The 22,328-nt window shown below is 31.9% G+C and overlaps 1 protein-coding gene across 1 annotated transcript in view; it reads left to right on the plus strand.

Annotated features, from left to right (window-relative positions):
* Klhl1 (kelch like family member 1) overlaps positions 1–22,328 on the plus strand; it is a 232,484-nt gene that overhangs the window by 61,588 nt on the left and 148,568 nt on the right. Inside the window, exon 2 of the mRNA XM_057786305.1 lies at positions 19,277–19,459. Within this exon, the coding sequence (XP_057642288.1) occupies positions 19,277–19,459 (183 nt within the window). The remainder of the gene's footprint in view (positions 1–19,276; positions 19,460–22,328) is intronic.

Consider the following 22,328-nt stretch of genomic DNA (forward strand, 5'->3'; position numbering starts at 1 on the left):
CAGTTAATCCCTTTAAATGATATTTCTGTAATTCATGAAAGAAAAAAGTTTCTCAGGGAAATTGATTTGAAGGCATTTTCTGTAAAAATTAAAAATTTAATGGAAAGTGGAAGGAAAATAAAACTTTAAAATCTTAATAAAAATGTTCATTATATTACATAATAAAATAATTTAATTGAAATAATCATTAAGTCATACAATTTGAAAATAATCAAAGTATAAATTGATTAAAATGAGAAATGACAAAAACATAAAACTATTTACTCATGACAAAGAAAATATTGGATCTTTCAGGGTAGAAAAAAAACAGTAAATACTAAACAAAACAAAATGCCAAAGCCTTATAATCATTCTATTTTCCTCAAAAGCAACTGTCATTTATGAAGATGATATCCGTTTGAGTCTACACTATGAAAACTGCACTCTATCTCCTGGGATCTCAAACATAAAATAATAAATCACACACCATTAACTTATCCAATAATTAAAATCTGCTCTATGAGGCTCAACACTTAAATTGGGTGTTTGAGATATAGTACAACTAAGCGTTTTTAAAACACAAGTTTTTCTTTAATTCATACTTAACTTTATGCCTCAAGGCACAAACGATTGTACTGACTGTCACAAATTTCCCTTGGACACTTGAAGTTAGATTAAGGTGAAAAGTTGCTCTAAAATTTCCTTTGTAACCCATCAATTTGAGAATTATTTGCTAAAACGTTAGGGTTTATGCCTTCCAGAGAATCTCCTGCTTTTCTAATTATCTCATTGCCTTCTGTGTTACTTTCTTTTTTCATTGCTGTGATGTAATAGCTGGAAAATTCAGTTTAAGAAAAGATGAGATTACTTTTGCTATCAGATTGAGGAATTTGCCCTGGCAAAGTCATTGCTGTTGGAGCATAATACAACTATTTACACCGTGTTTGGGTTTAGGAAGCAAAGACAGATGGGTTTCAGTGTTCCATCCAACTCACTCTTTTCCTCTGTCAAAAAATGTAGATTGTGAAACGGTGCATCCACGTTTAGGGTAGGTCTTCCCAATTCATCAAATCTACTATTTCTTCAACAGACACATCCATAGCTTGTTTTCTCCTAGATGATGTTATGCCCTTTCAAGTTGACAATATTTATTATCACAAGTCTATCTCAGGTCATCATCATAATGAAGACTTTGAATTGATCATGTATACTATCCACTCTTTACCTCTTAGACTTTATAATATCTATTGCAAAATGTAAAATGTTATCAATTTAATGTCAAAGACCCAATTCATACTATTTAAATGTTCCAATATGTTTCAAAAGTTTGATTACAGAACCTGTCTGAGAGTGTCTCTTAACTGCAAGCAGCAGTAATACAAAATATGAGCTACAAACCTTCTAATGTCCTGTTTTATCGTGTACATTTTATCAATAACCCATAGTTTTCAGTTTGTGCTAGTCAATACTCCACTTGTGAGGCCATCAACAGTAGCTTGATTGACGGGCAAGGGAACACACTGTTAAAAAAAAACCTCGTTTCCATTCTGAAAAGTTATTTTTATCAGTAGTTGATCAGTTAATGGTAGTAGCTCACAAATCCTTCCCCATACATTGTAAATGTTGATTGGTTTAAAATAATTCAGGACTTATGTAGGCCACCACATATTTTGTGAGCTCATGTATACAGTGTCCCCATCATATTCAGAAGATTTGTTATACTCTGAAACTACCTTTTTCTGTCTTTTAAATTCTTTCCCCTCTCTTTCTTTTTTGTTGGCTGCTGATTCTTAGAAGACGGTTTAAATTTTCCATTTGTAAGTGAAAAAATGATACTTAGTTTGTATATTTTGATTAATCATAAATTTGTATTAACCTCTGCAAACTGAACAAAGATTTATGTGGTAAAATATGAGAGCTGCAGTATTCTTTGGGAATAGAGACTCAATTATGTCAATTTAGAATAATATCAATATGTCATTCCTTGGGTTCTTTGCCATATGTATTCTTCTGTCATATATAATGTGCCTTAAATCAATCTGAAGTAACTGGATACCCCTGTAGTATCTGTTCAATGCTTCTCCCACGGGCATATCTTTTCATATCAGTCAGTATTGAGGTTCACAGGACTCACTCTAGGTCAAACTATTGATGAAATGAAATCTCATCTTCATGAAATGTACAGAGCATTTCCCAGCACTATGAAATCTAGTCAACACTGAGTAACTTCCCTGATTAGTAACAACTTGATTATACCATGTCATGTGAACAATGTACATAGTGCCTTCATAATAAAGTTTTATCCTCAAGTACGTGTGAGCAACTCAGAGAAGTGACAATAACCCAGTTTCTTTTAGTATTTTTAGGACCTCTGTAACTACACCAGGGGAGAAATGTGCTGTAGGAGGCCCATTATTTGTTCCTAGCTTCTCAGCCCCGAAATAACCACACAGAAACTATATTATTTGCAATAGTTTGACCAATATCTTAAGCGTATTTCTGCCTAACTCTTATATTTTAAATTAACCTAACTCCAGTAATCTGTGTATTGCCATGTGGCTGTGGCTTACAGTCAAGTTTCTAGCTCATCTGTTCTCGACAGTGGCTACATGACATCTCTTCACTACACTTTATTTCTCCCAGAATTCAGTTTAGTTTTCTCTGCCTCACTCTACTCTACCCTATCAAAGACCAATGCAGATTCTTTATTTATTAACCAATAGAAGCAACACATATACAGATGGACTTCCTATATCAGATATTGTATGCATGTGATGGGCTTTTTATTTGATAACATATGACTTTTATGAGGAGCATTATTCCGTGTATAAACTTTATATGTATGCATGAATAATTTCTTGTTAGCCTTTTATGTCCTTTATCTAAGAAATTCTCAGTGATTTCTTAAAATGCAGGCTCTGTATCTCAATTTCATTTGTAGCATCACCCATCACCTCCAACATTTAAATTTAATTAAATTCCACCAGTGAGATCTCAGGCCCTTTGTATTCTTTATTAAGAGCACTGCAACTTTGTGCTCTCTAGATTATGCATGTCTTCCCATAAGATTCTCCAATATTACATGCTGCGACTTTTAAGTGTTTTCTATTTGTTTAACTTTAAAAAATAATAATTCCAATACATTTTACAAAAAATAAGACTTTTCAAAAACTTCATAGAAAAGTCAATTTACAGAAGACAGTTTTGTAATGTCAATTAATTTTTGAGATATCACATACCCATAAATTTCAATGACAACTGTAAAACGCAGTTGAAACAATGCATTGAAAGTATTGTATTGTGAGGAGGATCAGAATAATATTGATCCACTTTTGAGTTGCCTTCTATTCCAGGTAAACAATTTTCTGAATCAATGAAAATTAATTATTTTGATCACATCAAAATGGCAGATGTGTGCTGTTGAATAATTAAATCTCTTTCTTTTGTTACGTGTTTTCAGTGCCAACTCACAAACTTGAAAGAGGTTTGTTTCAAGTCAGTATAAAGAATAAATAATCAATGTGACTATCAAAATCTAAGTGAAGGAAAATAATGAAACGGTGTGACTAGAATAATCCTGAGTCTTAAATGAGAGTTACATAGTTATAAACGGGAAAGCCATAAGTTGGAAAATTACTAGAGTAAATGAATACTTTTTGTATATGTTAGTTGGTTAATTCCATGCACATTTGAGTATGATTTCTTTTAAAACATGTAATTTCTGCCCTGGCAATGATGAAGCATGCATAGGCAGCCTGTATATGGTGATTCTTTGAACTTGTCCATATTGGGTTTCATGGTGTAAGTAAATGAGGATGACTGATCAGGTTTCTTCCTCAAGAGGGCACCATATCTCCTTAGAGATGGTTGTGTGCCATCATGTCATTGCTGGGATTTGAACTCAGGACCTTTGGAAAAACAGGCAGTGCTCTTAAATGCTGAACAATCTCTCCTGCACCAACAGTTAATCATTTGGATAAATGTTTAATATACCAGGGATTGGGATCTTAAGTCTAGTAAATAAAAATAGATACTTCTAGCTGGGAGGCAGTGGCACATGCCTTTAATCCCAGCACTCGGGAGGCAGAGGCAGTCAGATCTCTGTGAGTTTGAGGCCAGCCTAGTCTACAAGAGCTAGTTCCAGGACAGGTTCCAAAACTACAGAAAAATCCTATCTCAGAAAAACAAACAAAAACTGGATACTCCTGGACTTACTAAGGGATCACAACCCCTTCACTAGGTTAAACTGTCATGCTTCAAAAATATTATCTAATAAAGTATAGGTGATAGTAATATATAATATGGCCAGGCTGTGTGGTGCAAGACTTTAATCCCAGCTCTCAGAAGGCAGAGGCAGGCAGATCTCTGTAAATTCAAGGTCAGCCTGGTCTACAGAGTGAGTTTCAGGACAGGCTCCAAAGCTACTGAGTAACCCTGTATAGAAAGTAGCAGCAGCAACAACAACAACAACAACAACAATAATAAAAAGTTAGTTTATTAAAAGTCGTAATAAAATAACAATATTAGATAATCTAAGCTTAAAGCTTTAACGGTAAAGTATAGGTAGGGAGATACTGAAACAAACACTCCACATTATGCTAGTTTATACTTTGAGTATATAAATAAATAGTAAACATAGCTTGGGCAATTGTTCAGATAAGTGCTTACTGTTTTACTAATCTTTACCACTTTTTTACACCATCCAAAATCGTGTAAAGTGAAACAAAATTCTAGTTAAATATAAAAGCTTTCTTTTTCTAGGAGGCTTCAGTTTATTAGATAATATACATGAAAGTATGATTGAAAACATGAGAGGTAGATATTATATATAAAAATGAGTTTCTGATTATATATATATTGGTTTTTCGAGACAGGGTTTCTCTGTGGTTTTGGAGTCTGTCCTGGAACTAGCTCTTGTAGACCAGGCTGGTCTCGAACTCACAGAGATTCACCTGCCTCTGCCTCCCAAGTGCTGGAATAAATACATGTGTCAGGAGTGGGATTTTTTTGATTTTTCGAGACAGGGTTTCTCCGTAGCTTTTATGGTTCCTGTCCTGGAACTAGCTCTTCTAGAAGAGGCTGGCCTTGAACTCACAGAGATCCGCCTGCCTCTGCCTCCCGAGTGCTGGGATTAAAGGCTTTAGCCACCACTGCCCAGCCCTTGATAATATATTTTTAATAAACAGAATGGGATGGTTATTTGCAATTGTCAATTTGACACAGTATTGAATCCAATGAAGAAAGGTTCTCAATGAGAAATTCTTTTGATTAGGTTGGTCTGTGAGTCTCTCTGTAGTGAACTGTATTGATTGCAAGGGGGGAAACTAACCCACTCTGGGTGGCATCATTCTTTAGCAAGGGAACCAGGACTGTGTAAGGGCGGAGGAAGTAGGCTAGTGGGCCTGAACACAGACATCACTCTTGATTTGGATGTAACATGAGCAATTTCAAGTGCCTGACACTGTAATTTCCCTGAAATGGTGGATTATGTAGTAGCAAATTAATAAATATAGACTGTTATTAAACTTTAATTTTGCCAAGATATTCATTAGTTCAAATATATTAAGTAATTGTTATATGTTGTAGTTTGAGTCAAATTTGTTTTTTAGCACATACTTTTTAAGACTAATCATTTCATGATTATAACTCATATCTTCCACTATCATTAAGTTTAATTAAGTATAGTGGTAATATACCTGAAATAAAATAAAAAAATTACAGAAACTCTGAACTTACATATTGTTAATGTGGATATTTTTTTATCAATTTATTTATAAAAATAAAGTAAAAATAGGCAATTAAGTTTTAACTGCTACTTTATATCTCATGACTATATTAAATATTTTTGTATTGACAAGTTTTTCAGGAAAATGACTAAAGATTATTTGTTCACTTCGTTTCTTTTTTTCTACAGTTAATAAGAACCAAAGTTGTGTAAGATATCACTTAGGCTTATAAACCTTTTCTATAGAAAATGTTTAAACTGACTTAATAATAAGCATAAGTGGTTTCCTAAAGTTTCTACTCTGTAATCATCCTTAAAGAAAACATGTAATTTAGGCCTCAGAATACCCTATACTTGGCAGCTTTTTTATGATAAACAAGTCCCTTTCAGAACAAAAATAACTTAAGCACAAATATAGCAATAAAATTAAATATTTAGCCTTCGTAAAGCTCTTAATATTCTCTCTCTCTCTCTCTCTCTCTCTCTCTCTCTCTCTCTCTCTCTGTGTGTGTATGATAAATTTGCTAGTTTATGGAATATAATTCCAGAATCTTTGAAAATATAACAATGCATTAATTTATATTAAATACCCACTCTTTCTTTCCGTCTGTACCCCTCACCTCCTCACAGTATTGAGACTGAAATCACTTTTACAGTTTCTAAGTGAAGACTGCAGCACTGAATTATAAACTAGCTATGTATTTTTGTTTTTTCATTTTCTTTTGAGCTCTATCTTTTATACTCTGCGAATTCCATACTGTGTTCATCATTTATACTCTCCGACTTTACTCTTTAATTTCCCCTGTGTTTCCTTTACTTCCTCTCAAATTCCTGACCTCTTCTTTAATTACATATAATAATGAGAGATTGAATAAACTATAAGGGGATGTCTCCTAAAGAATGCTAATTTTTTCCCTATCAGTTTTAAATGACTTTGCTAATTTTCTCACATTGTCTTAAATTCATTTATTAGCACCTACAACTAAGCTGGACTGGCACATAAATAATATCAGTAAATTTGTGGAAACATTCAGTGTTATAAACTATCTGTGTCAAATCACACATATATTCCCAGTCCTTGGGAGGTGGAGGCAGGAGTCAGTGACTTAGATGCCATTGTGGGCTACACATTTCCTTCCTAAAAACAAGATATAATAAACACCAACAACAAAGCATGCAAGAGATCAAAATGTAAAATTCTATTTTGTTAATTGAATGTGATGAGGAATTAAATACACAAAACAGATCCTTAAAGCATTATGATCCAGTGAACCAGAATTTTCTATAAATATATACTATTATTCAACTTTAATTTTGCCAAGATAGTCATTAGTTCAAAAATATTAAGTGACTGTTATATGTTGTATATTACATAGTTATTAGACTTACAATTTAAAATTTTAAATAGTTGATCAAAGACAAGTAAGAAAGATAAATATTTTGATGGTGTATTTACTACAAAATGTTTTGAATGAAGCATAGAAATATTCAAATGAAATAATAGATTGCCAACACTAAACAAAATGGTGATCAAATATATATATTGTAAGAAAATATTTTAAATATAAAAAGAGTTATAAAACTTTAAAACTTAAGTGGTATAGCCTGTTGACATGTAAGAGTAATCTTAGGATTTATGAAACTTAGATAGAAGTTATCAATAGACTGAGATATGCAGAAGTACACTGTTTCAAAAATAAACCAATAAATAAAACAGGAATACCTTAAATCATCAACAAAATCAAAACAACTCAAACCTGAAACTCACCGCACTTGTTGCAGTGTTCACAAATATGTAAGGTGAACTTAGTTGAGGGAAAGTACAGAACTGAAACTAATACTTCTCAAATTCCTCAAAAGAGGAGCAATTTCAAATTAATTTTATAAGGGAAGAATTTTCCTGAATCTCAGAGTAGCAAAAAAATGTAAGAAAAACAAAGGATATATAGCAACATTGTTTTATAGCAATGAAAAAATTCTCAACAAAAATACTAGTTCATAATTGGGGCTGTAAAGATGCCTCAATCATTAAGAACACTTCTTTTTCTTTCAGAATTAAATTACAAGCACTAAACTAGGTAGAGCTGTTGATTTACAACTGTAACTACAGATCAAGAATATCTGACACCTTCTTCTGACTTTCATAGGCAAATACTAACCACACCCACCCACATAAACTAAAAATGAAATAAAATTATGCTCCTTTAAAGTAACAAATAAAAAAATAAGAAACATGTTTAAAACAATTATCCACATTACAAGTGGAATCTCATGGTTCAATTATACAATACAGTGACAGAATAAATGTTAAAATATATGACTCAGGTAGAAGAATCAGGTTGCATTCATGAAATGTTGTCAATGTGAAAAGGAGTTCAAATCTCTAGAGGAGAGGGTAATGTCAATTTTTCAGATGTGTTGTAATCACTGCCCTTCTAAAAGTAGGAAGATGGTAAGATAGGACAAGATAATAAATGGAAATGAACAGGCCATCTTGTATGGCATGCCCAAAGGTGATAAGCAAGAGACCTTGGAAAAATAAAGTGACTGATGAGGACCCAGGCTTTTTCTCAGACCTATATATACACACCACACAGAGCATGCTTTCTCACACATTACACACACACACACACACACACACACACACACAAATTCACACACACATGCACATTTATCCAGGCACAGTTCTGTAAGTAAAATACATTGATTCCTTTCAAAGATACAGAAAGATTGGAATGTCTACTCAAAAGTCAAACAAGGTCTTTGTAAATATCTAAAAGTTAGTTAGAAATAGAGTTAAATTTTTGTGTGGCTAAATAAATTTGTTGTGTGCAATAAAGAGAAAAATGCAAAGACATTTTGAGGCAAGGCATGCAATGATAAGAAAGCAGCTTTTGGTTGAGCTCAGAAGAGATGCCAATCCTATGCTATGGAGATACAGTCCTCTAAGGATTTTTTCACAACCACAGAAAGACCAAGGGAAAGACAAAACAACATAATTTTGGGATCGTAGAATTTTATGGCTTACTTAATAGATAAAAATTAAACAAAGACATGTGCCTCACTCCTTTGTTCTTTGAGCCTGTCTTCATTTTCTAATCCGGCTTTCTTATCTACTTCACCACAGTAATTAGTGAATTCTAAATTGCGAAACTCTAGTTCTTTTCCAACCAGTTGTCAGAGGTATTTTGTGTGAAGAAGGAGTTCATCACTTGATTAGGACAAAATTCTCCATATTTCTTCTTCTCTAAACTTTCGTACCACATATCTGACTATCTCACGTCCTGTCTTTTAGTAGCTGTGTCTATAAAATGGATGTTTCTGAAAATTCATTGTTACAAAAGTTCCATAAAACATTAATAGGGCTTATCTTCTGTACTAGCTTTGTCTAAGAAAAATCAATAAATATAACACAATTAAATAATCTTTCAATGTGCTTGGGAAAACAGAGCTAGACAAAATAAGCACATAGTTTTTTATATATCTTCTATTTTTAATTTTAAGATGAAACTTGAATGGCGGAAGTATATAAGATATGAAAAATTAATCAAATATTTTCACATCCCAACACAAATATTTTATAAAACATGCCATGTTTTATTGAATTTAATAAACAAATGTAATTTCTTTGCTAATAGATCCAATGTATTATCATCTTGCAAGATATTATACTTTTTTAGGCCTCTTGGATTGTTTAATGCTTATCTGTTGTGGACATAGGATTCTTTTTTCTTCAAGTCTTTCTTTTTTGCTTGAAATTCAATTACTGCCTTTATTGATTAACAAAAAATTCCTGATTTTCAAGATAACTTTATTATTATTATTTAACTATGGGTTCATATAATCTGTTCAGGCTATATAGAACAACACTTATGTATAATTAATTCATAGGTCAAAACTTGCTGTTTTAGTTTGATTACTATTCCATATGAATATGTTTATCATAAATATGCAAATTATATATTTCCAGTTGTTTGAATAAAAAGTTAAATGCTTATTTTTACATAAATTTTCCTTGAGTGCCTGATATGATGCTCACATTATTTCTTTCTGTGAATACAGTCAAGTTCATTGAAGAGTTTGATTCTATATATGTAAGTATCATTTCTAGAGGGCCAGTCTCCAGCAGTGCAGGGCTCAAAGTGAATCCACAGGATAGGTGCGGACTAAGATTTCTATCTGAGGTGGTAAAGGGAAAAGACTCTCGCATGCTCACTTTATGATTTCCTTCTTTATTCTTAACTCTGTGTTCTACATTGTCTTCTTGTCTCTATCCAGAAATGTCCCCTCGTTTTTATTTAAAATATTTGCAGTGGATCTTGAAATAAATGAAACATAGAAATGGCTTACACAATTGACTGCCAAAATTAATTTACAATAAAAAGGTAGTTTTTAGAGATTTAGAGATGAGTAGAGTCAAGTACAACACTATAACACTTGCAAATCTCAAAGGAAGCATCACGAGAGGTGCGCACATCTGTAATCCTGGTATTCAGGAGACTGATCCAGGAGGATTAAGAGTCCGAGTCCCAGCTGAACTCTATAGTAAAATCAAGTAAAAAAAAAAAAAAAAAAAAAAAAAGACAAGGAGCCAATTTTCTAGGAAAGAGCACTTTTCTAAAACGCTCTCAAGGAGAAACCCGAAATATGAGAAGACAATAACTGTGGAATGATGACAATGATGTGTCAAATAATATTCCTCTTCTGACTCTATTGATGTTTTCCTTTTCATTTCAACTCTCTTGATGTTTTCCTCCTAATTCTCTCATTCTATATATTTTCCTTCTAACTCTAACTTTACTCTTGATGGTTCATTTCTAGTTCTCTCATTTTTGCTGTTTTCCTTCTATCACTCTCATTCTTGATATTTTTCTTGTAACCAATTTTAATTCTATGTTTATTTTTTTTTCAATTATAGCTTATATACCTCAGAAAAATCTTTAGGGCACTGTAAAAATTACAATGGTGCTACATTCTGTTTTTCCACTGAATGATTACAATAAACATAAGTAAAAAAAAAAAACCAGCATGTTTTCAAATCCCTTAAATGATTAAATACTTTATGTATTACAGGTAAAAAACAAATTATCCAAAGAACCCATATACACTCATATTCAAGATTAACCATGTAGGTAAGCAAGATATTCTTCTCAGTCCTGTAAATTTTAATATATTTATTTTATATGCCTACATAATAATTGTAAATATTTACCTCATACAGTGTAACAATTGAATAAATACATATATATGTATCATCTATAATGATTAAATGAATTAGATTTTATTTATATAAATGTATGGAAAACTTTACAGGACAACTTCCTATAGTTTATGTTTTTATTTGTTGAATTGAGAAATATCTCCGGATTTTCAGACCACACTTGTCTTGAACTCATAAAGATTCACTGATTTTCCATGCTTTGAGTCCTAGAAGTAAAGGTATGTGCCACCATGCTCACCTATATACCAAATTGTTATTCAAAAAACACATTTTGCATTTGTACATTGTCACTGATAGCAATAAACCCCATTCAACAATGTCACTTAAGTCTAATGTTATTTACCAGCTTTATTTAAAGTATTAATTAGATTTTTGTTTCTAGTGAATAATCTTTGGCATTTTCTCCTATTCTTTCATTTTACCCCCTTCCTTCTTTCCTTCTTTTCTTCCACTCTCTAACTCCCCTTTATATCTTTCATTCTTTTCTTTTTGTACACAGTATTGTTTTCCCAGACAAGGTCTCATATTATGTACCTTGATGGTCCAGAACTTGCTATATAGATCAGGCTAGTCTAAAGCTCACAGAGAAGCATCTACATGACCCTGCCTTGGATAACCTAGTATTAAAGGTATGCAGTACAGTGACTGACTCTTCTTCCCTTTTGAAAGGGCATCATTACTTGTAAATATAGCATAAGGAACCCTCTAATAGTATACACTGATTTAAAGTATAATGAATTATGGTGTTATTATAAATGTATAAATTAATACTAATTTAATAAGCTGAAGTGTTTTTATGTAGCTCGAACTCTGAAAGGGGAACAGGATTTGAATCACTGCCTTGCTTCTAGTGCGTTGCCTCACACTCTCAATTTCTAACAAACACAAAGATGAATCAGGGCTGGTTACTGGGGGGTGGTCAGTGTTTTCATAAAATCAGTTCTTATATCAAAATTTCAAATATTTTCTACAGAAGCATATCAAATTTAAATCTAAGATTCACTTTTTAATTAAAGGCATTGCATTCTTATAAGATATTCAATTCTTGTGAATATACTGAGGGTTGTATTATGTAGCACTATGTTAAATATTAAATAAAAAGGTTTTCTAGAACACACTGAAGTAACTGATGGATACTAAGTGATACTGCTTCAGTTTCAATAGATTGGACCAAATGTGGTGTAATTTAGAGAAGGATTTGGGTACATTGAAAAAAATGTGCAACTTTTATCTTTATTATTGTCTTTGCATGAAAGACAAATCCACTTGATCTTTAGTATAAACTCAAATGTTTCCTTGATTTTTGTTTTGAAAGAATCATAGAGTATTGATATCACCTAATATTGTAGCATGATACATCAGATAATTTATGCCCGGTAGTGTTTGTTTTATGCAATGTGGGCCCCAGTATTTGCAGCTGTATTTATAACCATGAAATCGTATTGGCTAGTTGGCTCTCTGAAGATAGTGTGATGGCTTTATGCAGCAACCACTTCTGCTTACTTTGATTTGCTGTGTTGCTTTATAAGATCCTAGCATAGCCATGGCTGTCTACTGAGAGAAGGTTCAAGGATACAGTGATTATTTAGTTCAAATGATGTCTGGATGTCTCACCTGGTTATCAGTATATGTTAGAATTTGTAAGAAGTAGTATCTAATGTCAGTGAAGGAATGAACTTGCCAGCCAGAATTAGAGCACTCAGGTAAAGGGAGAGTAAGCAATTCTTCTTGAACGTCCTTTATATACTCTGACACCAGATGTCTGTGCCCAAAAGGTGGGTTTCAGATTAAAGGTGGGATCTTCCTAACACAAAACATCAGGATTAAAGGTGAATCTTTCTCACCTCAATGATTTAATTTTAAAAAGATCCCTCACAGGTGTACCCAGCTGCTTGAGTTTTAATTCCAAACGTGCTCAAATTGTTTCCATGAGGATTACAGAAAGAAATAAAAACTGCGTGTTTATTTTACAGACATACAAATTAGACTGCAGAACTTACTAAAGCAGTCAACACATATTAACATTTTAACAACACAAAATATCTGTTTTAAAATATTTCTGTCCACTTGTGTATTTGTTTATATCTTAGCTCTTCTGATAAAAAGCCTTATTTACATCCCAATTATCTTATAAAATTAAATTGTACCCAGAAGCACACTTAATGACTGTAGTCATTTTCTCTCATCTAAGTATCTACACCTGAAGCTTAAACTTTATTCATTATAATTGTTCTGAGATACTAATTTCTCTCTTGGGGTTTAATATGATCTTTGAAAATCAGTGTACTTATTGTGGCTAAGTATTTATTTTTAACATTTTATCACATTTCAGTAGTGATGCAATATGTTTTCACTCTTTCATATTACAGAGTTAGGTGAGTTGTCTACTTAGTCACTTAAAATCAATTTTTGTTAGCCTTTTATTCATGAATTTTAATATTTTTTGATTACAGATGAATGGTTTTAAAGTATGCATATCTATTATACAATATCTCAGCAGTATAAATAAAAATATGTGAAGATATATGCAGTCCTAAAATATATGCTTAATTTGTTTGGGCTTAATGGAATTGGATTTTTCACCAAATAATTCCTTTTTTTTTACTATATTCAGACTCTGACCAAGAATTGTTTCACTATTTATTTTCCAATTATTTGATAGTATAAAAATTCTTTGATGTATTGAACCTGACACCTGAAGAGAAACTGAAATAAAACAACTCCTTGAAAGTTAATTTAACAATCTTAGTAAAAAACTTAGTCACCAGTGTTAAAGATATTCATTATTAATGTATTCTAATTTTGTTACTGCCCTTGTTTGTAATAAGAATATAATGTTCCTAACTGGAGAAATGACTGAGCAGTTAGGAGGTCTTGTTCTGCTTTAACACAACTCAAATTTGGCTCCTAGTTGTTAGGTAGCAGCTCACAAACTTCCATAATTCATGCTACATGGATTTAATAGATCTAGTTTTTATGGGCAATTGTACTGATGTGCACACAACCATGTGCATATAAATGCACCTAAAATAACTTACAAATCTAAGGCACCCTAGATATTTATAATATTGTGCTTTACTGTTCTCTTTAGAAGATGTGCCAATCTCTCTATTTTTAGCTCTCTGTCATCTATCACCTATCTAAGTATTACCTATATATCATCTACCTATCTATCATATCTATCTATATATCTCCCTATGAACTTCATCCATTACATTTCTTTTTCAGCATGTGAACGTTTCTTATGGAATTGATGGAGAGTTGAAATGTCAGTGTGCTTAAAATGAATAAACATATATTTTAAATAATTCCTTATGTTTCATTAGTAATAACAGAATTCTACTTTTACTGTTTAATATTGCAGTACTTTATGATCTACACATATGCTAGGTCCATTTTTCTAGTCATTTTAGATTATTTATACTCTTGTGATGATGGAACATAAGAGGGAGATAATTTGTCATTTTTAAAATATACACAATATAATTACTCTGTTATATGTAAATATAAATATGCAAAAATACATTTTGTAACAATTACCTCATCATATTCTCTATTAATTAAAAACTCTGCATTTGATGCAAAACAACAAGAATTCATAATACATTTATTCATAAGGTACTCTCTATACACTAAACACTGGATTTGATATTAAGATTTAAATTTAATAATACTATTACATTTTTCAATCGTTAATTGTTGTTCCCTGAAATTCATAAAACAAGCAAAGGTAATCCATCAAACAAAACATGGCAAATAACCTATCAAAATTATACCAATTTGCCTTTAAAATACCAAATGGTCAGTATTGTAAACTTACACATAAGTAACATCATACAACAGATTAGGTTTTATTTATGTATTCAGGAATAAGTGTATATACATATGAATATATATATATATAACAGCAATTATTTAAAATCATGATATATGTATAGAACAATGATTAATAAAATAATGCCATGAATTTGAAAGAGAACAAGGAGAAATGTATGAAAATTTGGAGGGAGTTAATGGAAGTGAGAAATGATTTTTATTATATTGTAATCTCTAAAAGGAAAGAAATACTTTAAAATTTTAACCTTTCATAAAATATTTGTCATATATGCATCATCCAGGACATAGTTTCTGAATTCTTCATGCATTCTCCTTGCCAGAGCTATAGTAAAAACATACCTTCAACATGCCAAGAAAGAGGTAACTCCATTAGCCATTAGTAGCAAAAAGATTTCTGGTGTGTTGATATGTAAAATGAGTGTGTCTCTTCAGAAGCAGCGTACATGGATCTTTGCAATATTGTCAACTAAGGAAGACAAAGATGATGATCATGACAGTTTACATGTCAAAATGGGTGAAGGGATTTCATAGATTCTATATACACATTGGCTAAGAACTAAAGATAGTACATAGTTGCTGATTACTGACAATCACTTTTCTTCAGGGATGAGTCCTCTGATAGATTATCTTAACACAAATGTTCAGCCCCCAACACCTTTACATGTGACCAGAGGAATACATACACATATATGAAACATACACAAATATGTACATATATGTTATAACAATATTAATCACTGGAGAAGATTTGAGACAAAGTGTAGGTGACCAGAGGGGGACTTAAAATAGGGAAAAGGAGATTTAGAAATAATATAAATATAGCACTCAGGTGTAAAATTAAAAAAACTCAACTTTCAATGGTTTTAGGTTTGCTGGATGGGTCAAAAACAGACATTAATGTTAATGAACGAAGCAGCTCCTTCAGGACAAATGGTTGTAAAATAAAGTAGAATGTTATATTTATGGCTTGACTGGTACATGAGGTCAAGAATCATTATAATTTTAAATATCTCATGCTGATTATCATTACATCATGTGCTAATTTTGATGGGTATATAATTGACCTTTAAAAATTCTATTTATATTATTTTCAAACTTTGTTACTTATTTATTATAAATATAAAGTTATACTATATAATCATTCTATTAAAGACACTTTAATTTGTTATTTGAACATAAAAGTTTTAAATATTTAAACAGGAAATACTACACTATAATATAAAATAATGGTAAAATCAAATTTTTATTTAATATTCAGAGAAAATACTACTAAATACATAACATGTGGTTTCTAAATTCCTGAAGTATTTATCAATTGAAAAAAATGTATCTTGTAAATAACAGGTGTTCTGGTGTGGAAAACTCATTCATAAATCTCATCCAGGATTGAAGTTTGAGGTGCATTAATCCTACCAAAGTTTGAGATTAAGAAATGATTTATGAGAATTGTGCAAGAGAAAATCATGTTGAACCAACATAACCATTTATCTGACAGATCAAAAGACCTTGAAGAAACTGAATTATTTCTGGTCATGTTATAGATGAAATCAAAACATGAAAGTTTTTAGAAAAATAAAAGTGGAGGAGAAAATGAATTCAGGGAAAAATAACCTGACATCCAGTTTCTGTTTATCTGTGCTTATGTTCATTATTTTTGTTCAGTGTTTTTAATTTGGTGAATTTCATACATATATACAATTAAATATGATCATATATACCCTATATTTTTCCTCCAATTACTCCCATACTACACAGCAGAACCTTTGATATCCTCCTGTATTTTATTTAGTTAACCCACTATGTCCACTTTTAACTGTCCTTGTGTGTCTTTCTGTGTAGCCATTCATCATAGCACCCACCACTGTCCACGTGAAAGACAAAAAAAGCAAGATTTTCTCTCCACCACCAACTGTCAACAACAAATAGCTCATCCATATGGGATAGGAACTAAATATCATCTAACCGATCTATGTCAAAAATTTAGCCAGCTTGATTTTATGCAAGATAGTTTAAAATATGCAGCCCCTGACCCCCTATTTTACTCTTTATTTTAAATATTTCTAGAATCTCATTAAGAATTAAACCTGTATTAACCAATTTATTTAATAGCACATTCACCCCAACTTAGGGGACTTGATGAAACTTATTATGTTCTTTCTTGATAACTTTTAGTAAATTATAATATCTTCAGTCATCATAAAACTTTCACACTAAAGTGCTTTATTAAACTTATAGTCACATGATAAAAGGATCTGGATGGAATCATTTTACCCATTTAGCTTCAAACAAAACTGGGGTGATTCTTCAGGGATCTATTTTTTTTTTTTTTTTTTTTTTTTTTTTTTTTTTTTTTTTTTTTTTTTTTGGTTTTTCGAGACAGGGTTTCTCTGTGGTTTTGGAGCCTGTCCTGGAACTCGCTCTTGTAGACCAGGCTGGTCTCGAACTCCCAGAGATCCGCCTGCCTCTGCCTCCCGAGTGCTGGGATTAAAGGCGTGCGCCACCACCGCCCGGCTAGGGATCTATTTTTTAATTTGGAGAAATGCTCCATGTATTTACCAACTTGTATGTCTGTTTCAGTTTTCTTTGGTTCCTGTGACTTTATAATTATGGTACTGTTAGTTTTAAAATGCTCCTTTCAAGGAGTTTTGTGAATCTCCAAATGGCATGCTTTTGCGTGGCAGCGTGCTGTAATGCTGCCTACTTGTACCAGATTTTTAAAACATGTCCTGACTCAGGCTGCTTCTCTGGCACTTATGGTTTGGAAATATTTGAAAAAAAGAAATATGGTGGCATAGCAAAACTTGTTCTAGTTTCAAATATTTAAAAGGAGACTTGAAAAGTCTCTAAAAATAATATTATTGAAAAGATGAATAATGCCATAACAAATGACCCAAAATTTTAATGAATTCATGTGTATTAGATATCCTGTGAATTTCTTTGTGTCTTCAAGACCCACAGAAGCATCTTTTCTGGTTGATAACACCTATTCACTTTCCCTATCAATAATAGCTTTACCTTGCTTCATGTTGTGCTCTATAGGATCTCTAAAGCTGGTTGAACAAGGAAACTATTAATCTCATTCTCAATCTCAATGGAAAAGAAGTTTAAATCGCTAGGAAATTTGATTATGATGTGCCAGCTGCCTTTCTATAATTAAAATGAGTTGATCAATTAACTCCGTATTAGTTCTGATATATGACATTTTTATTTTTTAAATAAGCAAATATGTAAAAGCTGTAAAATTTTACATCCTACTCCCAGTTCCCATTGCCTCCCTCCCTCTGTTTACCTCTATCCCACCCACCATTCACTCCTCAGAGCAGGTAAGTCCTCCTTTGGGGAGTCAACAAAGTATGGTGTACCAAGTTGAAGTAGGGCCAAGCCCCTCCTCCTTAATGAATACTTTTTATTTCCATTGCCAATATTTTGCTCAAGAGTTTTGCTAGTCTGTTGAAGATATTAACAACTAATTCCTTGCAATATCCTTATTAATTTTGGTCATGTTCTAAAACAAGGATATCACAAGCTATTTTGTTGTTGTTTTTCTTTGTTTATTTTTAGCATCTTCTAAAATTTAATTTACTGGTAGTTTTGCATTGAATTTATTATGAAACATAGTTTTTAATAGAGTTTTATTTGTATTGATTATGGAAGGTAAAGTGCAATAATAATGTTAAGAAAATTTAAATGAAGCATTATCATAAAAGTTTATGAGACATACTATGAATTTTTAATAGGCATAACTTATGAATTGATAGAACAAAGCTAGTAAGTATATTCATTATGTCAATCATTCATCATTTTGGTGCAGAGTATCCAAAATTTTCTCCTGATGGCTTGATTCGTTGACTATAGCTTTTACATGTGTACGAGAGTCACAGGACTTCAGCTTTCTACACTACTATAATTTTGTATTTACTGGTAAATATTTACCACCAGTTTTTACCCTTTCATGTCTCTAGCCTCTAATCACAATCATTGTACTTTCACATTGCATGAGGTTTTTTTTTTTAATTAGAATCTTCATATGAGTAAGAATTTACGACAACTGTCTTTGTGAGCTTGCGTACTTCTCTTATTGCAATGTCTTTCCGGTTTACTAATGTTGCCCAATAAGATAGAAAGAGTTCTTATGTTTATTGCAGCTTAGTATTCTCGTTGGTATATCACAAAACTTTAAAACACATTTTAATGTCCCACAATAATAAATTTTTGAATAAATATTTAACCAATATACTATTTTTGACACTTTTCAGGTTCATTTACTTATATTTTTATATAGAAAAATTTATTTTAAGTCACATTTTAAGCCAAGAAAATACATTGTTTCCAATTCATTTACTGCTTCCTAAAACAAATAATTTTATTTAAAAGGTTCTATGATTTTTTTCATTTGATTTCCATGAAGATATCTTTAAATAAAGTATCCTAAATTGTAAAACTGGACATAACTCTCTGGACCATTACTAGCACTTTATAAACATCATCTTTCTGTCTCTGTTTGTGATTTATAGGTTGACAGCGACCAATCACTCACTCACACCTCAAAGTGATTTGGATTCCAGTAGCTCTGAAGAATTCTATCAAGCTGTTCATCACGCTGAGCAATCATTTAGAAAGATGGAGAATTACTTAAAGCAACAACAGCTCTGTGATGTCATCCTAATTGTTGGGAATCGAAAAATACCTGCTCATAGGTACGGGCATGTCAGTATTGGAATTGTGCATATTTATAAGAGTGATAGACTGTTGTCCAGACTTCAGAATTTGGAGCGTTATAGTAAGAAGGAACCATAATTTTTTCAGAGAACTTGGGTTGTTGTTGTACTGTTATTTCACGTTGAGGGAAACTAACAATATAATTTAATTATTTAACTATTTATAAACAAAATAAATCTAAAGACTTAAAAAATATTCCTATAATAATATGCATGCCTGTGTATACTATATGTCTTAGTGATTAACTCTGAGTTACTAATAATTCATTGCTGTTGCATTAAGAAAATAAACAAAAGCACTTTCACTCAAGGTGATTTAATGAAGAGCCAATCCGGATCTAAATTCTCTATTCATGCTCTCATGTCTTCTATTCTCTATCTGTCGCATTAGTTTGAGTTTGTGACTGCCTGAAGAAGGTTGTCTTGTGAATCTGTCTCTCCCTTGTCTCTGTCTGTCTTTGTATGTGTCCATCTTATGACTTTGTGCTGTCCCCTAACAAAGAGCATCACTCTGACTGTATTGAAGATCATAGAAAGGATCTCATAGGGAAGGAAGACACACACACACACACACACACACACATATATTATATTATATTATATACTATATAGATATTTTCAAAGAGTTTTTAAGAGATTGAGTCACTGTCTCCAAATGATCCCAACTGATCCAGAAAACAAATATTTTTATCAACCAGTATTCATAAATATTGTATCATTTTTTAATAATAGGATTTAGAAAATTGTCTTTATCTTCTGTATTTGCTTAAGTCAACGAATGACACACATGAATTGATTGAGTCAGGGCATGAAAGAGTACATAGTAAGACTGTAACTATGGTGTACAAACTGAAAACATGCAAATCCTAGGTAAGTAATAATACTGATTGTTCCTTTGCTTTCTTAAAGGCACATAAAATAAACAGTTGGAGTTGAAAGGATAGCTCCCTTACACCTAACATTACATCTACTCTGTATTATAAACTATCGATGTGAGGTCCAGCAAAATTTCCAGTCTCTTAGAATTTAGTAAATATTTTCATAATAATGCATTAATGCATCAATGGGGAAACTGAATCCAATTCCATGTAGATAGCAAGAGAAAAAGGTGTTTTTCTTTTTTTTTCTCCAGAAAATTAAGTCAGAAGAGAAAAAGAAGTTTTAATTTTAGATTTCCATGACAATTTCATATAATATAAAGTTAATAAAAAGAATAAATTATCTGAATGCTGAAACCATTTCAATAGTATTCCTATACACTTAAAAATTAATCAGTATTGTGTGAATGATATCTATGAAGGGCAGATATGCATATCACATGCAGACACATTCATATACATACATACACAAATACACACACACACACACAAATAATATGCAACCCAAACTTTTACCCATGATGAGAATTACAGTCATTTACTATGTCCAATTATTTTCTAAATATTACTATGAAACTGAAATGTCATTTACTAGAAACTAATTAAGAATAAGAAATGCTTGCTATTTTGATAGAAATGTATCATGCAATATGTATGAAAAATGCAAATTATTCTTAATCTATATATAGAATATACTTAAAATTCTAGCTATATTTGTCAGGTTTATTTCTCTTCTTATTTAATCTGAATAAATTTGCTTCATTCTAATAATTAATTCATATAATAATTTTATGTATATTTGTTTAAAAACACAAGACATCTCAAATAGTATGTTAATGTGAAACACAAATTGAGAGGCAGATTTGAGAGAGCAGATTTTCAGGGAAGTTTCAGATGGATTGTTCTAAGTTGTGTGTCTGATGTGTGTGGTGTTTATGGCAACAAGAACTTTAAAATCTGGGAAGCAAGTAAGGATAATGATCTTTATAGCTTGTGGTAGTTTCTAACTATATGGCCACAATTACTTAGACTTCTAAAGTGTCATGTTTTTGCACATATGTAATTTATTACAAGTCTAAGTTTCTTTAAATGGAAAGCTCTAAGGGGCTAATAATACCTTAGTGATAAATAAATATACCGAGAAGTTTGCAATTATAACATATATCCATATTTAAACACACAAATATACATAACAACAATTTTAAAAAGGCTATGAATTTGCCAGCTAGCAACAAATGTATATATGAGAGCATTGGGAGGGATAAATGTGAAAGAGGAAATGATGGAATTTTACTTTAATTTCAAAATATTATTTTAAAAATACTGACTTTATTCATAGTTTGATACTATGAAAAATACAGAGCAAGTTCCAGAACTGTCTCCATAACTAATGAAAATCCTTGTCTCAGAAAAACAGAAAAGAAAAGAGAAAAAAAGTAGAACTGTCGTAGTCACATAATATAAAGACTATGTTTGCAACACAATATGTTTGACAAATAATACTCAATTTTAACCCAGTAGTGAATGCTAGTAAATTCCTTTATCTACTTCAAGTACCTTGTGCCTCCTTCAGTCTTCCATAGAGATGGAGGATTTTCTTCATGCAGATAGATACAGTGTGCTTCACTTAGTGAATTTTAGGCACTGGTGTATTAGTACTTGTCACTGGATCCATTCCTTGCCTAGAGATGAGGAGTGTGTGGAGGCTGGAGGATGGGGTGCTCAGAGCATGAGGCTTTCAATTGCAAAGGAATCAGATCACTCTTGCTGGGACAATGGAGCCTTTTGGAAGAAATGTCTTGCTTCCTTTGGGCAAAGTTGAGACTAACCAGAATGTCTCTGCCTTACAAATAGGACATAGGAAACCCAGACGAAGAGAAGGTGAGTTTGTGTTGTATTTAAAATACGGAACTGGGTAATGCTGACACTGACGCAGAATGTCTCTGCCTTAGAAAGAAGATATAGAAAAC

The sequence above is a fragment of the Chionomys nivalis genome, chromosome 12, assembly GCF_950005125.1.
Source record: "Chionomys nivalis chromosome 12, mChiNiv1.1, whole genome shotgun sequence".
Lineage (NCBI taxonomy): Eukaryota > Metazoa > Chordata > Mammalia > Rodentia > Cricetidae > Chionomys > Chionomys nivalis.